This window comes from Tenrec ecaudatus, chromosome 11 (assembly GCF_050624435.1).
Source record: "Tenrec ecaudatus isolate mTenEca1 chromosome 11, mTenEca1.hap1, whole genome shotgun sequence".
Taxonomy (NCBI): Eukaryota; Metazoa; Chordata; class Mammalia; order Afrosoricida; family Tenrecidae; genus Tenrec; species Tenrec ecaudatus.
The window spans coordinates 92,794,858-92,815,475 of record NC_134540.1 but is presented as its reverse complement, the minus strand read 5'-3'; the positions used below and the strand labels follow the sequence as shown (position 1 = coordinate 92,815,475).

Here is a 20,618-nt window from a genome sequence, read left to right as displayed (position 1 = left end):
GAGTCAGTTTCCAGGTTACTTGGGAAATGGTGAAGCTGGAGTTTGAACCGAGGATGTCTGTCTGAGGAAGTGTTAGGCTCGTGCTTTCTTTGATAGCTTGCTACTTTCCTGAGAGAGCATCTTGAATCATGAAATTCGCATTTGCTTGAAGGAGAAGCAGAAAGACGTTTGGACCAATGAAACTGGGGAGTAAAGTGAAGGGAATTTGAGAGGGCAGCAGAAAATGAAGGGAAAAGTACATACAGTAGGTAGGGCAACATGATAGATATTCTGAATATGAAGGAAATACATTAGGTAAAATGTATATTTCTCTGCTGCTAGTGAATGTATATCAGGAATGTGTGGTGTTGGGTAAGCTTTGGATTGTTACCTGCAACATATGTGGCTTTCCACAGGAGAAAGTTGAGGCTCTCTGCTCTCATAAAGATCTACACTCTTCGACCCTATATAAATAGGGCCACTGTGATTCAGTATTCACCTCATGGCAGGGGCTTTGCTTTGGTTTAGGATCACTGTCACCCCAGTTGTCAATCAGTTTGTCATATCGTGGTACGTTTATTGTCCCTGTGATGCTAGCAGCTCTGCCACCACTAAAATGCTAGCAGGGCCACCCATGACAAGCAGGTTTCTGTGGAACTCTCAGACTAAGAACAGAATGGGAAGAAGCATTAGGTGGTATACTAGTAAGGGATTAGCCACTGAAAACCTTAAAAATGGCAGCAGACCCTTGCTGGATCTAGTCCCAGAAGATGAGTCCCTTAGGTTGGAAGGTACTGCTTCTTCAAAGTAGTGATATTTCATAACGTGGGAGGAGCAAAGCTTTCAGGACCTTCATATGCTAATGTGGTGTAGTCCCAAAGAAGAAGAAACAACTGCAAGACTTATTAATAATCAGAATGTGCAAAGTATCAAGTATGAATCTGAAGTGTTGGAGGTCATCAAACATGAAATAGAATGCATAAAAATCAATATCCTAGGCATTAGTTGAGGAGGCCTCATAGCTCAGTGGGTAACTCATTGGACTGCCAACTACAAGATTGACTATTCAAAACCACCAGCTGCTACATAAGAGAAAGATGAGGCTTTCTATTCCCATAAAGAATTACGGACTCAGAAACTGACAGGGGCAGCTCTGCCTTGTTCTATGGTTTGCTGTGTCGGAAATGACAAATTCATCATCAAAAATAATATTTATGGATTGTTCTTGAAATACAATGATGCTTATAATAAGATAATATCTTTGTGAAGACTACCTAGTCCAGTTAATGTAACTATTATTCAAATTTATTGACTAACCTCTAAAGTAAATGATGAAGAAATACTCTCATTTTCTTAACTCTGAAATCTATCAGTCCTTCATTGATAATTAGTGATAATTGGATTTCAAAACCTGGAAAGAAACAAGGGTCAATGTTTGGAAAACATGGCCTTAGTGACAGAAATGCATTTTGAAAACCAATACTCTGTGCATTGCAAAGACCATTTTTCAACAGCACAAATTGAAACTATGCCCATGTGTCTCACCAAATGGGATAAACTAAAAGGAAGCTGACTGCATCTTTTGGGCGAGACAATGAAGAAAGTCAATATTATCAGGCAAAACAAGGCCAGGATTTGACTGTGGAATATATCACAAATTGCTCATATTTAAGTTCAGAGTGAAACTCAAAAAATTAAAACAAGCCCACAAAAGCCAAAATGCAACCCCAATCATATGCCATCAGAATTTAGAGACTATCTCAAAGACAAATCCGATTAAGTGAGTGCCAATGACTGAGGACCTAAAGATTTGTGGAATAACATCAACAACATCATATATGAAGAAAGTAAAATTCCATTAAAAATACAGGAAAGAAAAAAAAGTGTATGTCAAAGGAGACTCTAAAATATGCTCCTGAACATAGAGTTGCTGAAGCAAATGGAATGGTGAAGTGAAAGCACTTAACAGAAAATTTCAAAGCACAGTTCAAAAAGACAAAGTATTTTATGAAATGTGAAAAAATCTGGAGTTACAAAGCCCAAAAGAGATGACACACGAAGCTTATCTCAATCTGGAAGAACTAAAGAAAACATCAAGGCTTGAGTTACAATATTGAAGGATTCTATGGGAACATATTGAACAATGCGGGAAGCACTGGAAGAAAATGGATGGAATACAGAGAGTTATTATACAAAAATTAAGTGGATGATATCCAACCATTTCAAGAGGTAGCATATGATCAAGAATTGCTGGTACTAAAGGAAGAAGTCCAAGCTTCATTGAAGGTATTAGCAAAAAAAAATCAAACCTCTAGGAAATGAGGGAATGACAGTTTAAATGTCACAACACACTGATAAAGTACTAGAAGTACTCACTTATCTAGATAAGACATTTGGGACAGCTGGCCAATTGACTGGAAGAGGTCCACATTTGTACCCTTTTCAAAGAAAGGTGACCCAACAGAATGTGAAAACTAACAAACAATATCATTAATATCACATTCAAGTAAATTCTTGTCAAAGGTAATTCAGAAATGATTGCAGTGTTACATTCATAGGGAACTGACATAAATTCCAGCCAAATTCACAAGAGGCCATGGAACAAGGGTTATGCTAACATCAGTAAGATCTTGGATGAAAGCAGTGAATACCAGAAAAAAATTACTGGTGTTTTAGTGAATATATGAAAACGTTTGACTGTGAGTCAGAGCAAACTATGGACAGCAATGAGGAGAACGGGACTTCCTGAACACCTAACTGGCTCAAGAGGGATCTGTATATTGATCAAGAGGGTTCTGTATATAGATCAAAAGAGCTCTGTATACAGATCAAGAGGGATCTGTATATTGATCAAGAGGGATCTGTATATAGATCAAAGAGAACAAGGGGATATTGTTTGGTTTAAAATCAAGAAAAGTGTGCCTCGTGGTTGTATCCTTTTACCACATTTTTAAATCTGCATTTTGTTGTTCCTATAGCCCCCCCCCTAGGAACCTTACAGACATCAGAACCAAACTGTGCCCAGTCCTGCACCATCCTCCCAATTGGGCCTATGCTCGAGTCCGTTGTTGCAGTCATGCGGTTAATCCAGCTCCCTGAGGGACTGTCTTTCCGTCACTGGCCCTCTATTTGATAAAACATGAAGTTATTCTTCAGGGGTTAGTTTCTTCTGACAATATGGCCCAAATGTTTAAGACAAAGCCTTGCCATCCTTGCGGCTAGAGCAGCGGTTCTCAACCTGTGGGTCGTGACCCCTTTGGGGGCGGTCGAATGACCCTTTCACAAGGGTTGTCCGATTCATAGCAGTAGAAAATCACAGTTATGAAATAGCAACAAAATAATTTTATGGTTGGGGGTCACCGCAACATGAGGAACTGTATTAAAGGGTCGCACTGCTCTGAGGTGCACTCTGAACGTACTCCTTCCAGGATAGATTGGCTTGTACTTTCAGCAGTTCATGGTTCTTTCGGTGTTCTTCTCCAGCACAATTCAAAGACATCCTTTCTTCTTTGGTCTTCCTTACTCAATGTTCAAATTTCACATACATATGAGCAATTGAAAATACCATGGTTTGGATCATGCACACCTTAGTCCTTGAAGTATCATCCTTGCTTTTCAACTCCTTAAAGAAGCCTTGTACGCCAGATTTTCCAAATGCACCTAATCCTTTGACCCCTAGACTGCTGCTTCCATGAGCATTGATTAGAGAGTAAAGAAAGCCATAATTCTTGACAATTTCCACCTTCCCTCCATTTATCATGATGTTACGTATTGGTCCAGTGTGAGAATTTTGGTCTTCTTTTCATTGAGTTGCAATTCATTCTATCAGCTGAAATCCTTGATCTTTATCAGGAAGTAACCCAAGTCTTCCACACGTTAGGCAAGCAAGGTTGTGCCATCTACATATCCCAGGTGTTAATAAGTCTTTTGCCAATCCTGATGCCATGTTCTTCGGAGGAATGAGCCTCTAAAAATCTTATGCACAGCTTCAAAATATCATCAATCTGTAGGCTGAGTGAATGATCTCACATGGACTATATCAGTGGCTCTCAACTTTCCTAATACCGTGACACTTTAATACAGTTCCTCATGTTGCAGTGACCCCCCAACCATAAAATTATTTTGTTGCTATTTCATAACTGTGATTTTCTACTGTTATGAATCGGTAAACCCTTGTGAAAAGGTCATTTGACCCCCCCAAAGGGGTCACGACCCACAGGTTGAGAACCGCTGGGCTATATGAAGAATCATGTGGCATCAGGACTTAAGGAATCCTCATTACCAACCTGTGAAACCTAGATGGCACAGCCTTTGTAGGTGCATATGCTGAGAACGTGAACCACTCACTGATGAGGGCCAAAGACGGCAGCTCTCGGTATGATTTAGAAATCAGTTTAAAGAAAACATCGTTGTAAACAGCAAAAGGATCCATGTTGACCAGGATTCCAAGGATGTCAAGTTGGTTCCAGAATCAATTCTCACGGAAGCAATAGTCAAGAAAGCAAACTACATGGAGCATTGAACTCGTCCAAGTCATAGTCTTTTCAAGTTCCCTAGATGCATGTAAAAGTTGCGCAGTGGGTAAGGAAGACCAGAGAAGGAGTGCTGTGTTTGAATGAAGGTGTCGGCAAGGAATACTGAAAGTTCCCGGGGCTGCCAGAAAACAAACACACCTGTCTTGAAATAATTACAGTCAGAATGTTGCTTTGAAATTAGGATGATGAGGATATCAAGTACTTTGTACCTGTTCCCGGGAGGGACCACTCCATGGAAAAAGCATTATGTTTGGTAGAGGGTGACCCCCTCTCCCAGTAGGAGGAAGCCCCTCAACAAGTTGGCTTGGCACAGTGGGCTCAAGGCTAACAACAGTTTGGGAATTCCTCCTGTAGTGGGCAGTGTTGCATTCTGTTCTGAGAGGGAAACTATGTGTTTCAACTGACACAACCTCACCTAACTCACCAACATCACTGAGTTAATCTTATATCTTAATGTGTCCATTTCTTTCTCAACATTAACTTCACTATATTATATCCAACAAGGTAAAAAAAGAAATATTGTGTTATCTAAATTCACATTATAATTATTTTGGGGTTCAACAACCAATTTCTGTAAAACAGTAGGCAGGCAATTTTTAGTCACATGTGGGAAGAAAGGGGAAAAGAAGGGGAGAGGAAAGGAGGGGATAGGAAAGGGAAGGGAAGGGAAGGGAGGGCCAGGGTTGGAGGGTACCAGAAAAGAGAAGCGCGAAATTTATGTCAAATCCACTCCCATTCCAGGCAGGTTCCAAATCTATAGGTGAAAGGGATGGTAATGTAAGGTAGAAATTTATATCAAATCAACTCACTGTCTCACAGGTTCCAAATCCATGGTCTGAGTGTTAAGCTTGTCCCTTGATTATGGTAACTCTGAAAGTTAATGTACCCAAGATGGGCATGAATACCACAGATTGATGACTAGAGAGGTGAGAGGGCTAGATAGCAGACCAGGTAGTAAGCCACCATTGCTTTTTGGAGGGGGCCGACAGTAGGACAAGCTGTTGATTCAATTCCACAGTACCAGAGATCAATGAGAAAAACCCAGCATCCAGACACAGTGAAAAGGCAAGTGAGCTTTTTCCTAGCACCTACTTATATAGGTAGTAGGCCACACCCTGAGGAAACATTCTTTCACTTTCACCAGAGCTGTGACCTGAGTAAGGAGGATGGATTCTACCTTAAACTATATAATAGATTGACTGTCCATTGTCAATTCCATTGTGGAGTTGATTATATATTTTCAGGTCACATCATGGGGCTGACGAGGCCTCAACTGCCCAGCCCGGGAGACTCTTGCCTCAACCAAGTTGTCCAAAAACAAAAAATCCCACTGACCCACCTGCTAGATGCCAGTAACAACAGACCAGTACAGTCCTTGGCTTGTAGACCTTCCCACACTGTTTGCCCTGTGTGAGAAACCGTCCCCTTGTGTGTTCTGCTCTGTGAAAAGACAACAGTGGAAGATTAATATTGGAATCCACCCTACTCCTTTATGACTTCCTTAATGTAGCAGATAATGTCGTTAAAGAAATACCCCATCTTCGTAAAGAAGGTCACATTTATAGGTGCCCAAGTTTGAAACCAACAAACTCACCGCTATGGAGTGGATTCTGACTCATATTGACCTTGTAGGACAGATTAGAACCGTGGATTTCTAAGACTGTGACTCTTTACGTGTGTCAATGCTTTGGCCTCTCACCATATTTATCCAATTTGTATGCTGAGAAATCATCAGAACGGCTGAATTTTATGAAAAAAACTGTGGCATCGGGGTTGGAAGAAAGATTATCAACAACCTTCAATATACAGATAATACAACCTTGCTTGCTGAAAATGAGGAGGACTCGAAGCACTTGCTGGTGATGATCAAGGATTTCAGCCTTCAATAGGGATTACGACTCAATATCAAGAAGACCCAAATCCTCACAACTGCACCTAAGGGGAAACATCAGGATCAATGAAGAAAGGTTGAGGTTGTCAAGGCTTTTGACTTGCCTGGATCGTCAATCACTGCTCCTGGAAGCAGCAGTCAAGAGCTCCAAAGACAAGTTGCATTGGGTAAATCTGCTGCACAAGACCTTTTTAAAGTGTTGAAAAGCAAGGATGTTACTTTTAGGCCTAAGGCAAGCTTGACCCCAGGCATGGTATTTTCAGCTGCCTCGTGTGCATGTGAAAATTGGACATTGAACAATGAAGGCTGAAGAGGAGTGGATGCATTCAAGCTGTAGTGCTGGAGGAGAAGATGGAAAGGACCATTGTCTGCTAAAGGACACATAGATCTGTCTTGGGAAAAGTATGATCAGAGTGCACCTGAGAGGCCAGGATGACAGGCCTTCATCTCAATTAAATACATTGGGAAAAGTCCCTGGAGAAAGATGTCATGCTTGGTTTAGTGGAGGAGCAGTGAAAATGAGGGTGGACACAGTAGGTGTAACAATGGGTTCAGGCATAGGAACAATTGTGAGGATGGTGCAAGATGAAGCAGTGTTTCCTTCTGCTGCGCATAGGGTTGCTAGGAATTGCATGTGACTTGATGACACCCAAGAACAATAACACCAACTGCTTATGAGAGTAGAAAGCCTCTTCTTTCTCCTGCACACTGGCTGGTGGTTTTGAACTCCTGACCTTGTGGTTAGCAGCTCAACTCATAATCATAGGGCTCTTTACAGGAGATAAATGTTTTGTCTGGCCTGAAAAACAGAGAGAATGTCAGACTGGGTGATGGGGTGGGGGAGACTACAATACAATTCACTCCAAGTTCAATGTCTGTATCACTGCGCTATCTGTGCTATAAACTGTTCTTATGAAAATTAAGCATAAAAATTAAGGCTTTTAAATTTAAAACAGACATAATCAGAAACTGGAAGGGGACAGCTATTTAAGAAGAATGTGTTTCAGGAAATATCTGTCTCCTTGTTCTAGATTCTTCTCACAGCTTCCTTCCCATAGCTTCTTTCTCAGAATCAATGCTAGTTCTCTCGTGCCACCAATGAGCACAGCCTGTGCAGGCTTTCTAGTGAGCACGAGTGTTCTGGTTATCCCATTAGTATCCACACACGCTTGTTATCAAAGGAATGAAGTGGTCCCATGAGCCCCTTTCGGATCTGGTACACTCTTGGTCCATCTCAGGTTGTAGGATAGCCTGTGACTCATTTCCTGACCTAATGCTACATACCAAGGTGTATCTGCAAGCAGCAGTTCTTGAAAATGATTACCTTTAGGATGCATAAAGCGTGGCCAGCCACTATGGCTTCTCATGACTAAATGACAAGTTCACACTTAGCTAAGATTGAGGGAAACAATAAAGCCATTTCTCTTTTCCAAGGTCATGTCTTAAAGCACTTCTCAAAAACACCAGACAATAAAGTGGTGGTAAATTTATTAGTAAGGGGGCTACAAGGAGGAAAATTACCCTTTGGAAAAACTAGATTTCATGTGTTTACATATGCTCTCGTGTTTAAAGACTTCAGATAAGGTTAGCCTGTAGTGATCTAACGGAACTCTGTTAATAAAGAGACAGTTGAATGTCTGGTAATTGCACTTCAATTCTAATGTGTCACAGAGTCTTGGAATGTAGTTTTTAAAGAGGTGTTGAGGCCTTATGAAGTAAAGGAACTAAATGAATTTGAGTCCTCACCGTTTGCACTTTAACTCGTGCCTCAGAGGAGGGCCCCGTAAATGAACACCGCAGAGGGTCTCTTGTTTAACATGTAAGATGAGAGAGAACACAGTGGTGAGATGCTTTGAACTTGCACATAATAGGAACTCTGAAACCTAGGGATGCTTCTTTTATGAATAATTTAGAGCTTCAGCTGAGTCAAAGTCTTCTGTAGAGGAAATTATTTTCACGGTCATGTTTAACCATTACTAATGATGCTCCTCCCTTTCATTACAGGTAACGTATGACGTTGTTGGAGCAATTGAAAAAAATAAAGATTCCCTTTCACAGAATCTTCTGTCTGTAATGAAAAGTAAGTTTTTCCTGTCTCCCCTATACTCGTCAAAATGCCACATAGTTCTTATTTCGCCATCTGAGCATTCATTGTCCTGTAATATGTGCTGCTAGCTAAAAGATAATTGAAATATTTTTTGCACTCTAATGCACAGAATAATAATGAACAGATCTTGCCACAGTATTCAATGGTTACAATTTAATTTGGAGCCCTGTAGAAACCATAATTTAACTAAGCTTTTAGCAGATAGAATTGTAAAACACCTTTACCACTTTAGTGGTTTGAATATTATAAAAGCTTTCCGACAAAGACTAATGAAGATGAATATGACTTCTAGAGTTATTTAGGCTACAGCAGGGCGAATTTCATTATTTAAGATGACTCTGGTGCACAACTAAGAGTGGTATTCAATTCATATGTATCTTTCTGTTATGAAATATTAAGGCGCTCTAGTTTTATGCATCCGTATGTAAACATATATTCTCCTACTTAGTGAATCTTAGTGTATACATATTCATATTCATATGTATAACACATATGTGTACATCTATAAAGTCTGTATGTGTTACAATTCTACACTACATAGAGAACTACACCCTCCATACAATGGTGACACAGTGTCTATGTGCAACAATGTGCTCAAACGTCAGCGCGATTGTGAGGTCAACGCTGTACCATGCAGTGTTTTGTTCACCTCATACGAATCAGAACAGAGTCGATAGCTCCTAAGCCACCGTGTACTACATGTCTGTATAATTGAAATCTGTTTTTATATAATACACATGTAAATGTATTTATACAGTACACCCAATTGTATTTCACAAATACACACAATTATATTTCAAAACATTTGCTAAAAAAGACCATTATCTTGAATTCCATTTGGATGAACCTTTTGTAGCTCGATCATGTAAATATATATATGTGCATATTAAATGTATACAGCTGTAGAATTCTATCTCCTCGAGTGATTACGCATCAATCGCAGTTCTGAAGTGATTCACGTTTTTACAATAGCCTTTCTAGGCATACCGTCATGTTTGCTTTAAGCTGCTCCAAGTGGGAAAGAGTCATTTCCTTCTCCTGGAAAAAGGATCATATGATGATAGCTTTGCATACAATGGTTGGAATCGTTTGAGCCAGCAGTAAGACATTCCTAGCAGACGTGTGTTTTGAGGACCGCATTTGCCTTGCGTCACAGCAGCACAGTTACCATATATTTCTGTCCATGGGCGAGGGCTGTGCTAGCCTCTCAAAGCTTGAAGTGTTTGTGAATTCTAAAAATGGAAAAGATATAAACTTAAAGTAATATTAGTTTAGAAATAAATAACTGGAAAATGAATACTATTGATTATCCTTGGAGCTAGCTTCCTTCTATTTTTTAAGTATCTGAACTTTATAGTGTACTTCTCCCCGAGCTGTAGGTTTTGCCCAATTTCTGCGTCTTAAACAACAACAAATTCTCCTTATATATTGCATCACCATTAACTATGCATAACTATTGAGAAAATAATCTGAGAGCCTGGATTATATGAAGAAGGATGTGGTATCAGGATCGGAGGAAGGCTTATTAACAATCTGTGGTATGCAGATGACACAACCTTGCTTGCTGAAAGTGAGGACTTGAAGCTCTTACTGACGAAGATCAAGGGTTGCAGCCTTCAGTATGGGCTACCACTCACTCTAAAGAAAACCCAAGTCTGCCCAACTGGACTAATAGGCGATATCATGATAAGTCAAGAAACAATGAAATTGTCAGGGATTTCATGTTGTTTGAATCCACAATGAATGCTCACGGAAGCAGCTGTTGAGAGACCCAAGGATGAGTTGTGTTAGATAAAGTCGCTACAAAGGACCTCTTTCAAGTGTTGAAAACTGAGGATGGCCCTTTGAGGCCTAAGGGGAGCTTGACCCAAGCCAGGGTATCTCCCATCGCCTCGGAGGATGGGAAAGCTGGACAATGAAAAGTGAAGGACAAAGAAAAATCGATGACGTTCCATCACTGTGATTGAAGAATATCGAAAGTGCCGTGGACTGCCCAAAGAGCAGCCAGGCGTGTCTTGAAAGAAATGCAGCCAGAACGCCCTTCGACACAAGGTTGCCAGCATTTGTCTCATGTACGTTGGACATGTTGCCAGGAGAGACCAGTCCCTGGAGAAGGACATCGTGCTTGATAAAGCGGAGGGGCAGCAGAACAGGGGAAGGTCCTGCGCGAGGTGGCTGCAGCAAAGTGCTCCGACGGACCAGTTGTGAGGACGGTCCGCCACCAGGCCATGTCGCCTCTGGTGCACACAGGGTCTCAGTGAGTCAGAACCAAGCCGATGGCGCCGAACAACAGCATGATTCCTGCTATGACACCTATCGGTACGATCATCCATTTACGTGACAACTCAGTGATGTAAATAACGCACACTAAATCATACTATTCTAGGAAGGCCTGATATATGCTAAAATTCTAAGCAAGCCTTTTCAACCCTATTTGTGTTTCTTGGTGCTAGAACATACGTGCACATCTAGAACGGAAATGTAGCTAACTGACACTGAGTCCATTCCAGCGCATCGTGACCCAGAGAGGGTTTCTGAGGCTTCACTCTTGACAGGAGCAGAGAACACATGTTTTCTGGGAAGGGCTGGTTGTTGGGTTTGAACTACCAGACCTTTCTGTTAGAAGTCCACTGCTTACTTGCAGTGCCATCACGACTCCTTAGACTGTAAAACTCAAAACACTCTCCGTCATTGAGCCTATGTTGACTTAAAGTAACCCTCCAGGACAGGGGAGAGCGGGCCGGTGAGTTTACATCTGCAGCTGCAGCATCACATGACATCCTCGCTCCGTCTCCCTGTTTCTATGGATCTTTTCTTTTTCATAAGGACCAAGCTGACTTCATGTTAACCCGATAATGTCTTTAAAGTCTTTATTTCTCAACAAGGTCACATTCATGGTTCCCGGGGGTTAGCAATTCAACATATTTGTTTAAGGGACAAAATTCAACCATCATAAACCCTAGGTACTAAAGTCATTCTTTTACGGGTGCTTGTCAACCACTTACAAGACTAAATAAATTCCATTTTAATCTAAATACTTTAAGATATAGGTGCACCAGAGCAAGGGCAAGAAGTTTAAAATGTGCCATTCTATATTTACAATTCTTTAGAGGAGAGAGCAAGCTTTTTTCATCAAGGGCCTCAGAATAAATCGGTTAAGTTTTGGAGTCTCGGTTGCAACTATTTTGCAGATGCAGTGAAAAATCCAACTTCTCCGATGCATCCCACGCACGGTGACCCCAAGGATGTCGGAGCAGAACTGTGCTCCAGAGAGTTTTCAAAGGCCAATTTCTCTGGCAGGAGATTGCCACACTTTCTTCTGAGGTGTTTCTCAGAGGATTCAAACCTCCAACCTTTAGGTCAGGAGCCAAACACATTAACCATGACGCCAAGAGCAATCATGAATAAGACAAACAAATATGACTGCTTTGATTAAACTTTTATTTACAGAAACTGATGGTGGGCCATTTTTTTTTCAACCCATGTGTTTTGTTTGGTTTGCTCGAGCTTGCTCTGTCACATAAAGAAACAATGGATGTTTTGGACAGTATTTTATGAAGTGAAATATTTTATCACTGTCAAGAGCCATTGAAAACAAGAGTAAGTGCCTGATAATCTTAGTTAATTAATATTCTCTGGGAATTTGCTAGTACTGACAGTAACTAATTCAGTGGGGCAGAAGAATCGAGACGGCAACAGGCTTTATGAGTTCTCCATTTAGCTGTAGTGATAGCTTCTTTATATATATGGATATATATATAATCATTCTTACACTGGATTTAATTTTATTTCCTTCTTCTGTTTCTTATTACATATATATTACTTATATTTATATATATCATCCCTATCTTTAAATTTTTTATTCTGAAAGAGTCTTGATGCAATGAAACCCGCATAGCAATGAGTAGCTATAGAGCCCACATCTTAATACTTCTATCAGAGCACCCTCAGAGGCACAATGAGCTGCCACCCTCAGGTCTAGGTTCAAATCCACCAACCGGTCTGTACAAGGAAGGCGAGGCTGTCTCTCCTCCCAAACAAATCTATGGTCTTGGAAACTCCATACAGGAATGTCACACATTGGTATTGACTCAGTGGCTGAGGTTATACATATATATTAAAAAAATAGTCTTTTTACTGATCCCTCTAATCTCAAATCACTACAATACAGTTCTCTTTAGCCACCCCCTATTTCATAATCGTATGTATCTCCTGGGAGCATTCTTTGTGGTTTCCTTTTTCCAAAGGTAATTGTTTTATGCTTTCTAATTGTAAGCATTACAACAAAAGAATACTCTATTTGCCTTGTTTTGCACCAGGGCAAGCAAAATGAACCAAAGTTGAGAAAGCTAAGAACGAAACTACTCTGATTCTGAACATGGATAACAGTCCCGAGGACTAAGCCTGGTCCCTAAGGGATTCATAGACATTATTTTGCATTTCAGTCTTTCAGTCACCCTCAATTTCGGTATTGTAATCCTGATTTCACAGAAGTTGCAACTGAAGCTTACACACGATCTATGCCCAGATATACGTTCTGCAGGAAATGGTCCTTGCAGATCTTTTACTGGCATGTGGATTGCTTTCAAAGGTGCTCTGGTGAGGCAGCAAGTAAGCATTTGGTTGCTAACTGAAACAACCCAGTTTCAAACCAGACAGAGGCTCCATGAGGTAAAAGACCTTTCTCCTGGCAGTCTGTTCCTGATAGGCAGTCCTATTCTGTCACATAAGGTCCTTGTGAGTCAAATCAACCTTAACAAGGCTTTCATTGTGCTGTTTACATGGGCGAACAGAACCCCTCATATGCATGGTCTAATTCTTCCCGAGGATTCAAAAGAGGTCCCAGAATTACTAGAATGTGTATAACCTAATTCCTCGAAAATTTCAGCTTTCTTTAAACCTGTGCGGCTTCATTTCACAATGAGCTAAAACCCTCCAGGGATATCTTCCGGCTCCTTTGAGACAGGGAAGAAAATGGAGAATTCTTTTCCTGAGTACTTATTTTTGGACAGTGAGGAGTTGCTATGAAAAACAATCTTGGAGGGGGTACCCCCCAGAAACCAGAATTTTATTTTCAAAGCTATGGAAATAATTTTTTTTGACAAAGCAATATTATCACCTTCAAAGTACTCTATATTACACTTAATACACTTGTCAAATCTGCAATTCCATTCTTGGAAACATTTTTCAACGCATCTATTTGGATGGCTGACAGCACCTCTCTCATTTTTTCCCTTTGCCTCTTCTACTCTTTAAATCTCTGTCCTTTCATGTTCTTCTGCATTCCCAGACACAAAAGGAAGTCACACAGAGTGAGATCTAGTGAGTAAGGTGAATGGGGCAAGAGAGGCATGCTGTTTTTCCCAAAAAAGTGGTGCACTGAGATGGCTACATAGGCAGGTGTATTGTCATGTGGCAAAGTCAGTCCCGCATCTGCCACATATCAGACCTTTTTTGATGTACACTGTTACACAATCTTTTCAGAACCTTTAAGTAGAAAGCTTGATTAACAGTCTGACCTGGGAGAGTGATCTCCAAATCCACCATGCGCTGACATTGTCATCTGTTTGAGAAGTTGACAGACATCCAGAACAAGGTTTGTCATCAACTGACATTTCACCTTTTCTGAAAAGAGAAAATCACTCGTACACTGGAGTTTTCCCCATAGTGCTGTCCCGGTAAGCTGTGTTCAACATCACAACAGCATCTATGGCATTTTTCCTGAGCAGGAAACAAAATCTTACAGATGCATACTGTTCTCTTAAATCAGCCATCGCAAAGAACAAGGTTTGAGCGAAAATGCTTTTACATAAAAATTCCTTGTGACCTGGAGAGAAACTCCCCAGGTGGTGCCACTGAGTGTACTAACTCAGAGCAAGTTACTCCATGCTAGCCCAGCAGGGAAAAATGTGTACTATGAAAGCGCTACTCCTGTCAGCACAATTCCTGTTTTGGGAGGTGCCCCGTCACATCGTCATGATTTGATCAAATGCAGGAAAGATGCTGCAGTATGAGCTTTTAAGTTTTAGTTCTGCTCTTTAGAATAAAACTCTATTCTCTACAACTAGAGAGTGAAGAGTGTAGCATACAGGTGCAGGTGGGAAAACAGGGGATAAACATTCTTGATAGTGAAAGGCAGTAACATACCAAATTAGACGAATAGTAGAGGAATTGACCTCGGGACATAGAAAAGAATGCATGCCTCCTTCTGATATCGCTACACCAAATATGTCATTTACTCATAATGTTTTAGTGGTGAAATTATCTGGATGAAGAATTAGTCTAATGGTCTCACAGACAATCATTTTAATGCGACTTACAGTATTTATTTATTTATTTATTTATTTATTTATTTATGTCCTAGCTAGTGAAAATGTTGTGATCAACCATTTGTTCCAGTCGAAGCTATCCCAAACAGGATCCCTCCTGTCGTCCTATCCTTCCTTGAAGTTCCGAGGATATAAATCTGCCCTGCTCAGTAAGAAAATGACAGCACCTTCGATTATTGGAGAAAGCAAGCATTGTCTCGACCTCAGTAAGGTAGGGGTTTTTGCGATTCTTCTTGCATTACTTTTCAATTGGTTTTGTACAATTCTTTCTTCTTCAGAAAAAGCACCATTCTGAATGCTAAATAAAAAGGAGATGCCATTCTTATGGAAAAGGAAAAAGCAAGGAAAAGTAGGATGCTTACCTGCAGTACAAGCATTAGAGAAGCGAATCATATAGGACTGTACAGTACAGTCAAAATCCAATAGGATACACCATTCGTCATTTTATTGACTGTCTGGGTAACATTCTATTTATGTTTCCTGTGTACCACTGTCTTGTTGACGAATGGCAAATAACTTCAGGGGCAGTAGGCTAAGAGAGAATAAAGTTAACTTCCTTATTATGTTGACATTCATTCCTTCAGGGGTTTTAGGTCTCTAAACAATAAATTGTAGGGGTGTGTATGTGTATGTTCTACACAAACATGTTTTCCAGATAGTAGAATGTTTTCTTGTATATTTCATTGCTCTTTCTCTTCTTTCTGTAGTATACTAATTTTTAAAATGCATTTGCCCTGTACAAATTGAGTCAGGGATGCAACCTAGTGGTTCTTGCTATTTCTAAAAAGGAACTAAATACTAAGAAAAGAATTGATTCAAACTGATGGTGAATATGTATGAAGTCCTTTAGTTTTCTTAAGATTGCATTGCCTGATTGTATCTTGGTTGGCTTTGCTTCCTTCTGCCAGAATTATAAAAGATGAGAAATATAATTGGGAAGGTGTCCAGGACAATCAATTTTAGAAATTTCAGTTGCTATACCTTGCTGGGATGCGTTTTAGCTTACCAATTAAAATAAAAGCATAATTACAATCAGCCCTGTTTTTGAAGAGTAGCAGAACTTTGAATAACAAAGAAGCAAAGTGTGCCTATGTGTGCATGTAAGGAATCAGTTGATTGATTAATTGGGAGTTAGATTTCACTACATAGAAGAGGAGAGCTTTTACATAAAACAAGATGTGAGATCCCTTTTGTAAGCAAGGTCTTTATTCCTGGGAATTTCACTGTAACTCTCAGCTCTTCCCAGCTCAATCCTCTGGCAACCAAAAGCAAGAAAATCACCACACACGTCTAAGCCATAATTTTTACCTTAATTATTAAACATTATGAGACATGGATACCATTAGCCTTTTCCCTAAAGGACTGCAAAAGGGAGGCAATTCAGTCCCTCCCTCATCTCGGAAGTGAAATTGAGCGTTCACTTCCAAGTGATGGAGGTTTATTTATTATGATTATGTCTTAAGTGTTCCATTCCTCACTTCTTTACTTCTTCCCTTCAAGCCACCTCATTTCTCAGCATTCACCCTGGTGACCCAGAAAGGATTAAGATTTTATCCACCCTTTAACTGGGCATCATACTTTGCATTTTGTTGGTGAAAAACAGGTTCATCTTCCACCACTCCCTTGACTTTGCATTCCCTTGTCAGTTATAATTAATCGTTTCAACTTGACAGTGTACTTAATGGAAGGAAAAGGGCCGTTGTCAAAATAGCAACGGCACCACATGGACAAGAATTGTTCATCAGATCTTTTTCTTATAACAAGACCTTCTTAATCTAAAGATAAATTGTTTTAGCTCAAGCAGTATGTGGGGCTAAGTCTGTGTGATTTTGTGAAAGACAGTGTGATACTGGTGGTTGAGGGTCATTTTAACTAATGGTGGAATCTAATTTATGACTTGCCTCCCTTTATCTTTACTCTGTCCTTACTTTCATTGACTTTTATTTATATTATTATTTGGTCTTTGCCATATTTATTTTTTCTCTTGAGAAGGCTGTAATACTTACTTAGAAAATATAAGTGACTGTCATTTTTGATAGACAGGTAATTTACTAGCCCCTTTAGAACTTTTGGAAAAGAATATAAAGGAAAGAAAAGTGTTTAAAAAGTATCAAATTAAATATCCATACAATTACTCATTGTCCTTACACATAAGAGAAACAAAAATGAAAACATGAAATCATTGTCAAACAAAACGGTATCCTTGTGCTTCAGAGTAAACTGTATTTCCTGATAAATGTGGACAATTAGTAATAAAGAGTGAGCTCTTTGTACCCCAAAGGATATGATAATCTATGCTCCTGTTTATTATCATATTGAAATGAGTGCACGATGTTGTTTGAGCTGATTTATACAACAGCAGTGAACTTGAACGGATGGTGGCAAGAGCTTCTTTACCTGTAGTTGACCATTTCCCAAACTTACAATTCCATCACAGAAACTCATCTGGTACTGATGTGCTACAAGTCATGAAACAAAACCAAAAACCCCATTTTCACTTCTTATATACCTCATTGTATCTTTATATGAATGAAAAAGTATTAAACGTGGGGTTTAATAAAAGTACTCACTCTTTTTGTTTTTCTGTTTCCGTTGTAGTTATTAAAAAAGAAAGGAACGTCTACATTTCTTCAAAAGCTGGAAAGGGGAGGGCCAGTCTCGGTGGCTTCACAACTCAGGGTTCGTGAGTTTTCAGATTTCGCAAATTTGGAAGATGATTAGCTACATTGCAAAGGGTTTGCATAGACTCCTGTTTATCAATTTCTTAAACCACCCAAGTTCCTTTGAGAAGAAAACAAATGACACACAGAAACAGTGACTGAGAACTTCCTCGTCTCGGGCGGGTCTTCCAATTTCCACCAGTCTCGTGATGCTAGATGTTTTACGAATTTGAGTTTGGTTCTGCATTCTTCTCCCATGCTGTCAGGATGGAAGGGTCACGTATTGGAGATGATTTTATTGTTGTGATTGAAGCACTGATTTATATTTGCTCTTAGTGTCTCCTTTAGATAATCACTTGGGTATTGCTTCTCCCCTTAGAAATCGCTAACGGATATTATTGGAAAGCTTCAGCAGTGCACGCCGCACTTTATTCACTGCATCAAGCCCAATAACTCAAAGCTGCCTGATACTTTTGATAATTTTTACGTGTCCGCTCAACTCCAGTATATTGGTGTCCTAGAAATGGTGAAGATCATTCGGCATGGATACCCAGTTCGCCTTTCCTTCCCAGATTTCCTGGCAAGGTAAATCTTTCTGCCCTTGAAAACATTGGTGTATCCATTCTGCGGTGTAATCTGCTGATAGTCTTTTAGTAAAAATGTTCGGTTTTCTTTTGGAAACTCATTGCTATTTATTTCCTTCTATCTCAAGTAAATAAAAGACTGAGGGAAGAAAAATACACTAGACACGTTTATATAACAAGTCACTAAACTGTACAGAAGATGATATTATTGGAAACCATTTTCTTCTCCCATAAATTTTTGGATTGCCTTGGATTGAAAGGTTTTAAACACTATGATATTTGCTTAGTGTTTATTGTCTAAAAGACGGATTTGTGTACATATTCACTTTCTCCTTTATGTCTATGAACAAAATATTCTTTAGAGCGGGGTTCAGCAAACCGTTCTTGGAATGAACTCACAGACTGCTTGCTTTTGTAAATTAACTTTTACTGGAACACAGCCAGGATCATTCATTTGCATATTACATGTTGGTGTTTTTATACCATAGTGGTGACAGGTAGAATGGGTTGAAAAACCTAACTTCTTTATTATCTGGTCCTTCCTCCACAAAGTTTGCTGACGCCTGTTAAATAAATCCAGCTCAAATGTTTACTGCGTACACGATAGGGAGCCGCTTAACTTGGAGAAATTAATATAATGCACGTTCATCTTTGTGTGTGCCTTAGCCTTTTCCCCTGGCAGTTTTACCCCGGTTTCACAATGAGTCACTTTCACTTCGAAACCAATAAAACGTATTGCTGTCAAGTCATAGTGCTCATAGACTGATAGTGATCCCTTCGGACAGAGTAAACCTGCCTCACATGGTTTCCAATGAAACGAAACTCATCTTTTTTGGAAGCAGACTGCCACAGCTTTCTCCTATAGACTGGTGAGGGTGGGATGGGGGTGGGGGGGCGGGGCGGGGCAGGGGTGAAACCGCCAACTTTTCAATTAGCAGCCGAGCACTTAACCAGTGCATCACCAGGGCTCCGTTTTACACCCACACTCACCCTTAAATAACACCTTCTGTTCAGGCTTCATATTTACCTCTCATTTATCAGAAACCTTAGCTTGCTTTTTAAAAATTGAGATGCAGAACAATCCATTTTAACGGAATGAATTTATACCTATTAACTTAATTAATGAATCTCTGGTGGACCACACTATTCTAGACCAAGCTTTACTGTAGGCACTTGCCTGTGGTTGTACACATTTGTAGCTCAATGATGTTTGCAGCTTAACAGGCAGCTGAATAAGTGTACAAACACTAGCCTCTCCGGGCTCTTGATGATTAGAATATGTTCACAAAGGGTTCAAGAAGCACAGGGAGGCATTCATTTGAGATCAGAGAAAGCTTTTAGTGAGTCTGGCATTGAGCTTTGAAAGCGCTAACTTGGTGTAAAAGATGAGAATGTCTAGTGACACTGTGATTGAGTGATTGGCTGCTAACCAGAGAATGGGTGGGTCCAGCCCACTCAGAGGCTCTGTGGGGAAATGCCTGGCAGTTTTCCCCTATGGAAATGAGAGTCTGGAAAACCTCAGGATGCAGTTCTGCTCTGTCACGTGGGGTGACTCAGAGTCCAAACTGACTTGATGGTACCTAACAACGATGAGCATTAAAATATAAAATGATGGCGGGGCAGGGGGGCAAAAGGAAGCATTTGGTGTTCTGAAAGTAATGAGATGCATTTTGAAAAATGATGTCGATTGGTGTTTTTCTAAAGGCCAAGTGACAGAAGAATAAAATCATATTAAATTATCTTTGATATCAAAATTCGTTTCAAAACATTGGTTTATCCATCCTTTTAGTTATCTCCCATGAGATAAGTCCTCACAACTGGACCAGTAGGGGACATCATGATAAATGGAGAGAAGGTGGAAGTTGTCCAGGGCTTAGTCTTGCTTGGATCCACAGCCAGTGTTCATGGAAGCAGCTGTCAAAGCTCAGCACCCATGTAGCACTAGGCAAACCTTTGCATGCGACCTCTTTGCAGTGTAGAACAGCAGGGATGGTACTTTGAAGACTGAGGTGCGCTTGACCCAAGCCAAGTATCTTCAATTGCCTCGTGAGCCTGCGAAATGTGGCTATTGAATAAGGAAGACTGTAGAGAAAAGCATGTGTTTGCATGGTGGGTTTGGTAAAGAACCTTTTGGTTAGTAAAACTACTTCACTTTTGTCCCACCAGGGATCCAGAAATAGTTTTTGTTGTTGTTGGCTGCTAGTGAGCCTATTTTGACCCATAGCGACCCTGTGCCCAATAGAACGAAACACTTCCCGGTCCTGCGCCATCCTCACAAGTGCTCCTTTGCCTGAGCACATTGTTGCAGCCACTGTGTGAATCCATTTCCTGAAGGCCTTCCTCGTTTTCGCTGGTGTCCTTCTCTAGGGACTGGTCTCTGTTGACAGCATCTCCCCAGTATGCAAGACAAGCCTTGCCATCATTGTCTCTAAGGAGCACTCTGGCTGTACTTGTTCCGAGGCAGATCTGTTTACCCTTTAGCAGTCTGTGGTAGGTTTAATATTTGGCCATCTACGCCTATCATTATGGCTGA

The 20,618-nt window shown here is 40.3% G+C and overlaps 1 protein-coding gene across 1 annotated transcript in view; it reads left to right on the top strand.

Annotated features, from left to right (window-relative positions):
- Positions 1-20,618, top strand: part of MYO16 (myosin XVI) — a 599,120-nt gene that overhangs the window by 393,199 nt on the left and 185,303 nt on the right. The window contains exons 23-26 of the mRNA XM_075562598.1: positions 8,410-8,485; positions 14,877-15,052; positions 17,440-17,520; positions 17,881-18,086. Of these exons, the coding sequence (XP_075418713.1) occupies positions 8,410-8,485; positions 14,877-15,052; positions 17,440-17,520; positions 17,881-18,086 (539 nt within the window). The remainder of the gene's footprint in view (positions 1-8,409; positions 8,486-14,876; positions 15,053-17,439; positions 17,521-17,880; positions 18,087-20,618) is intronic.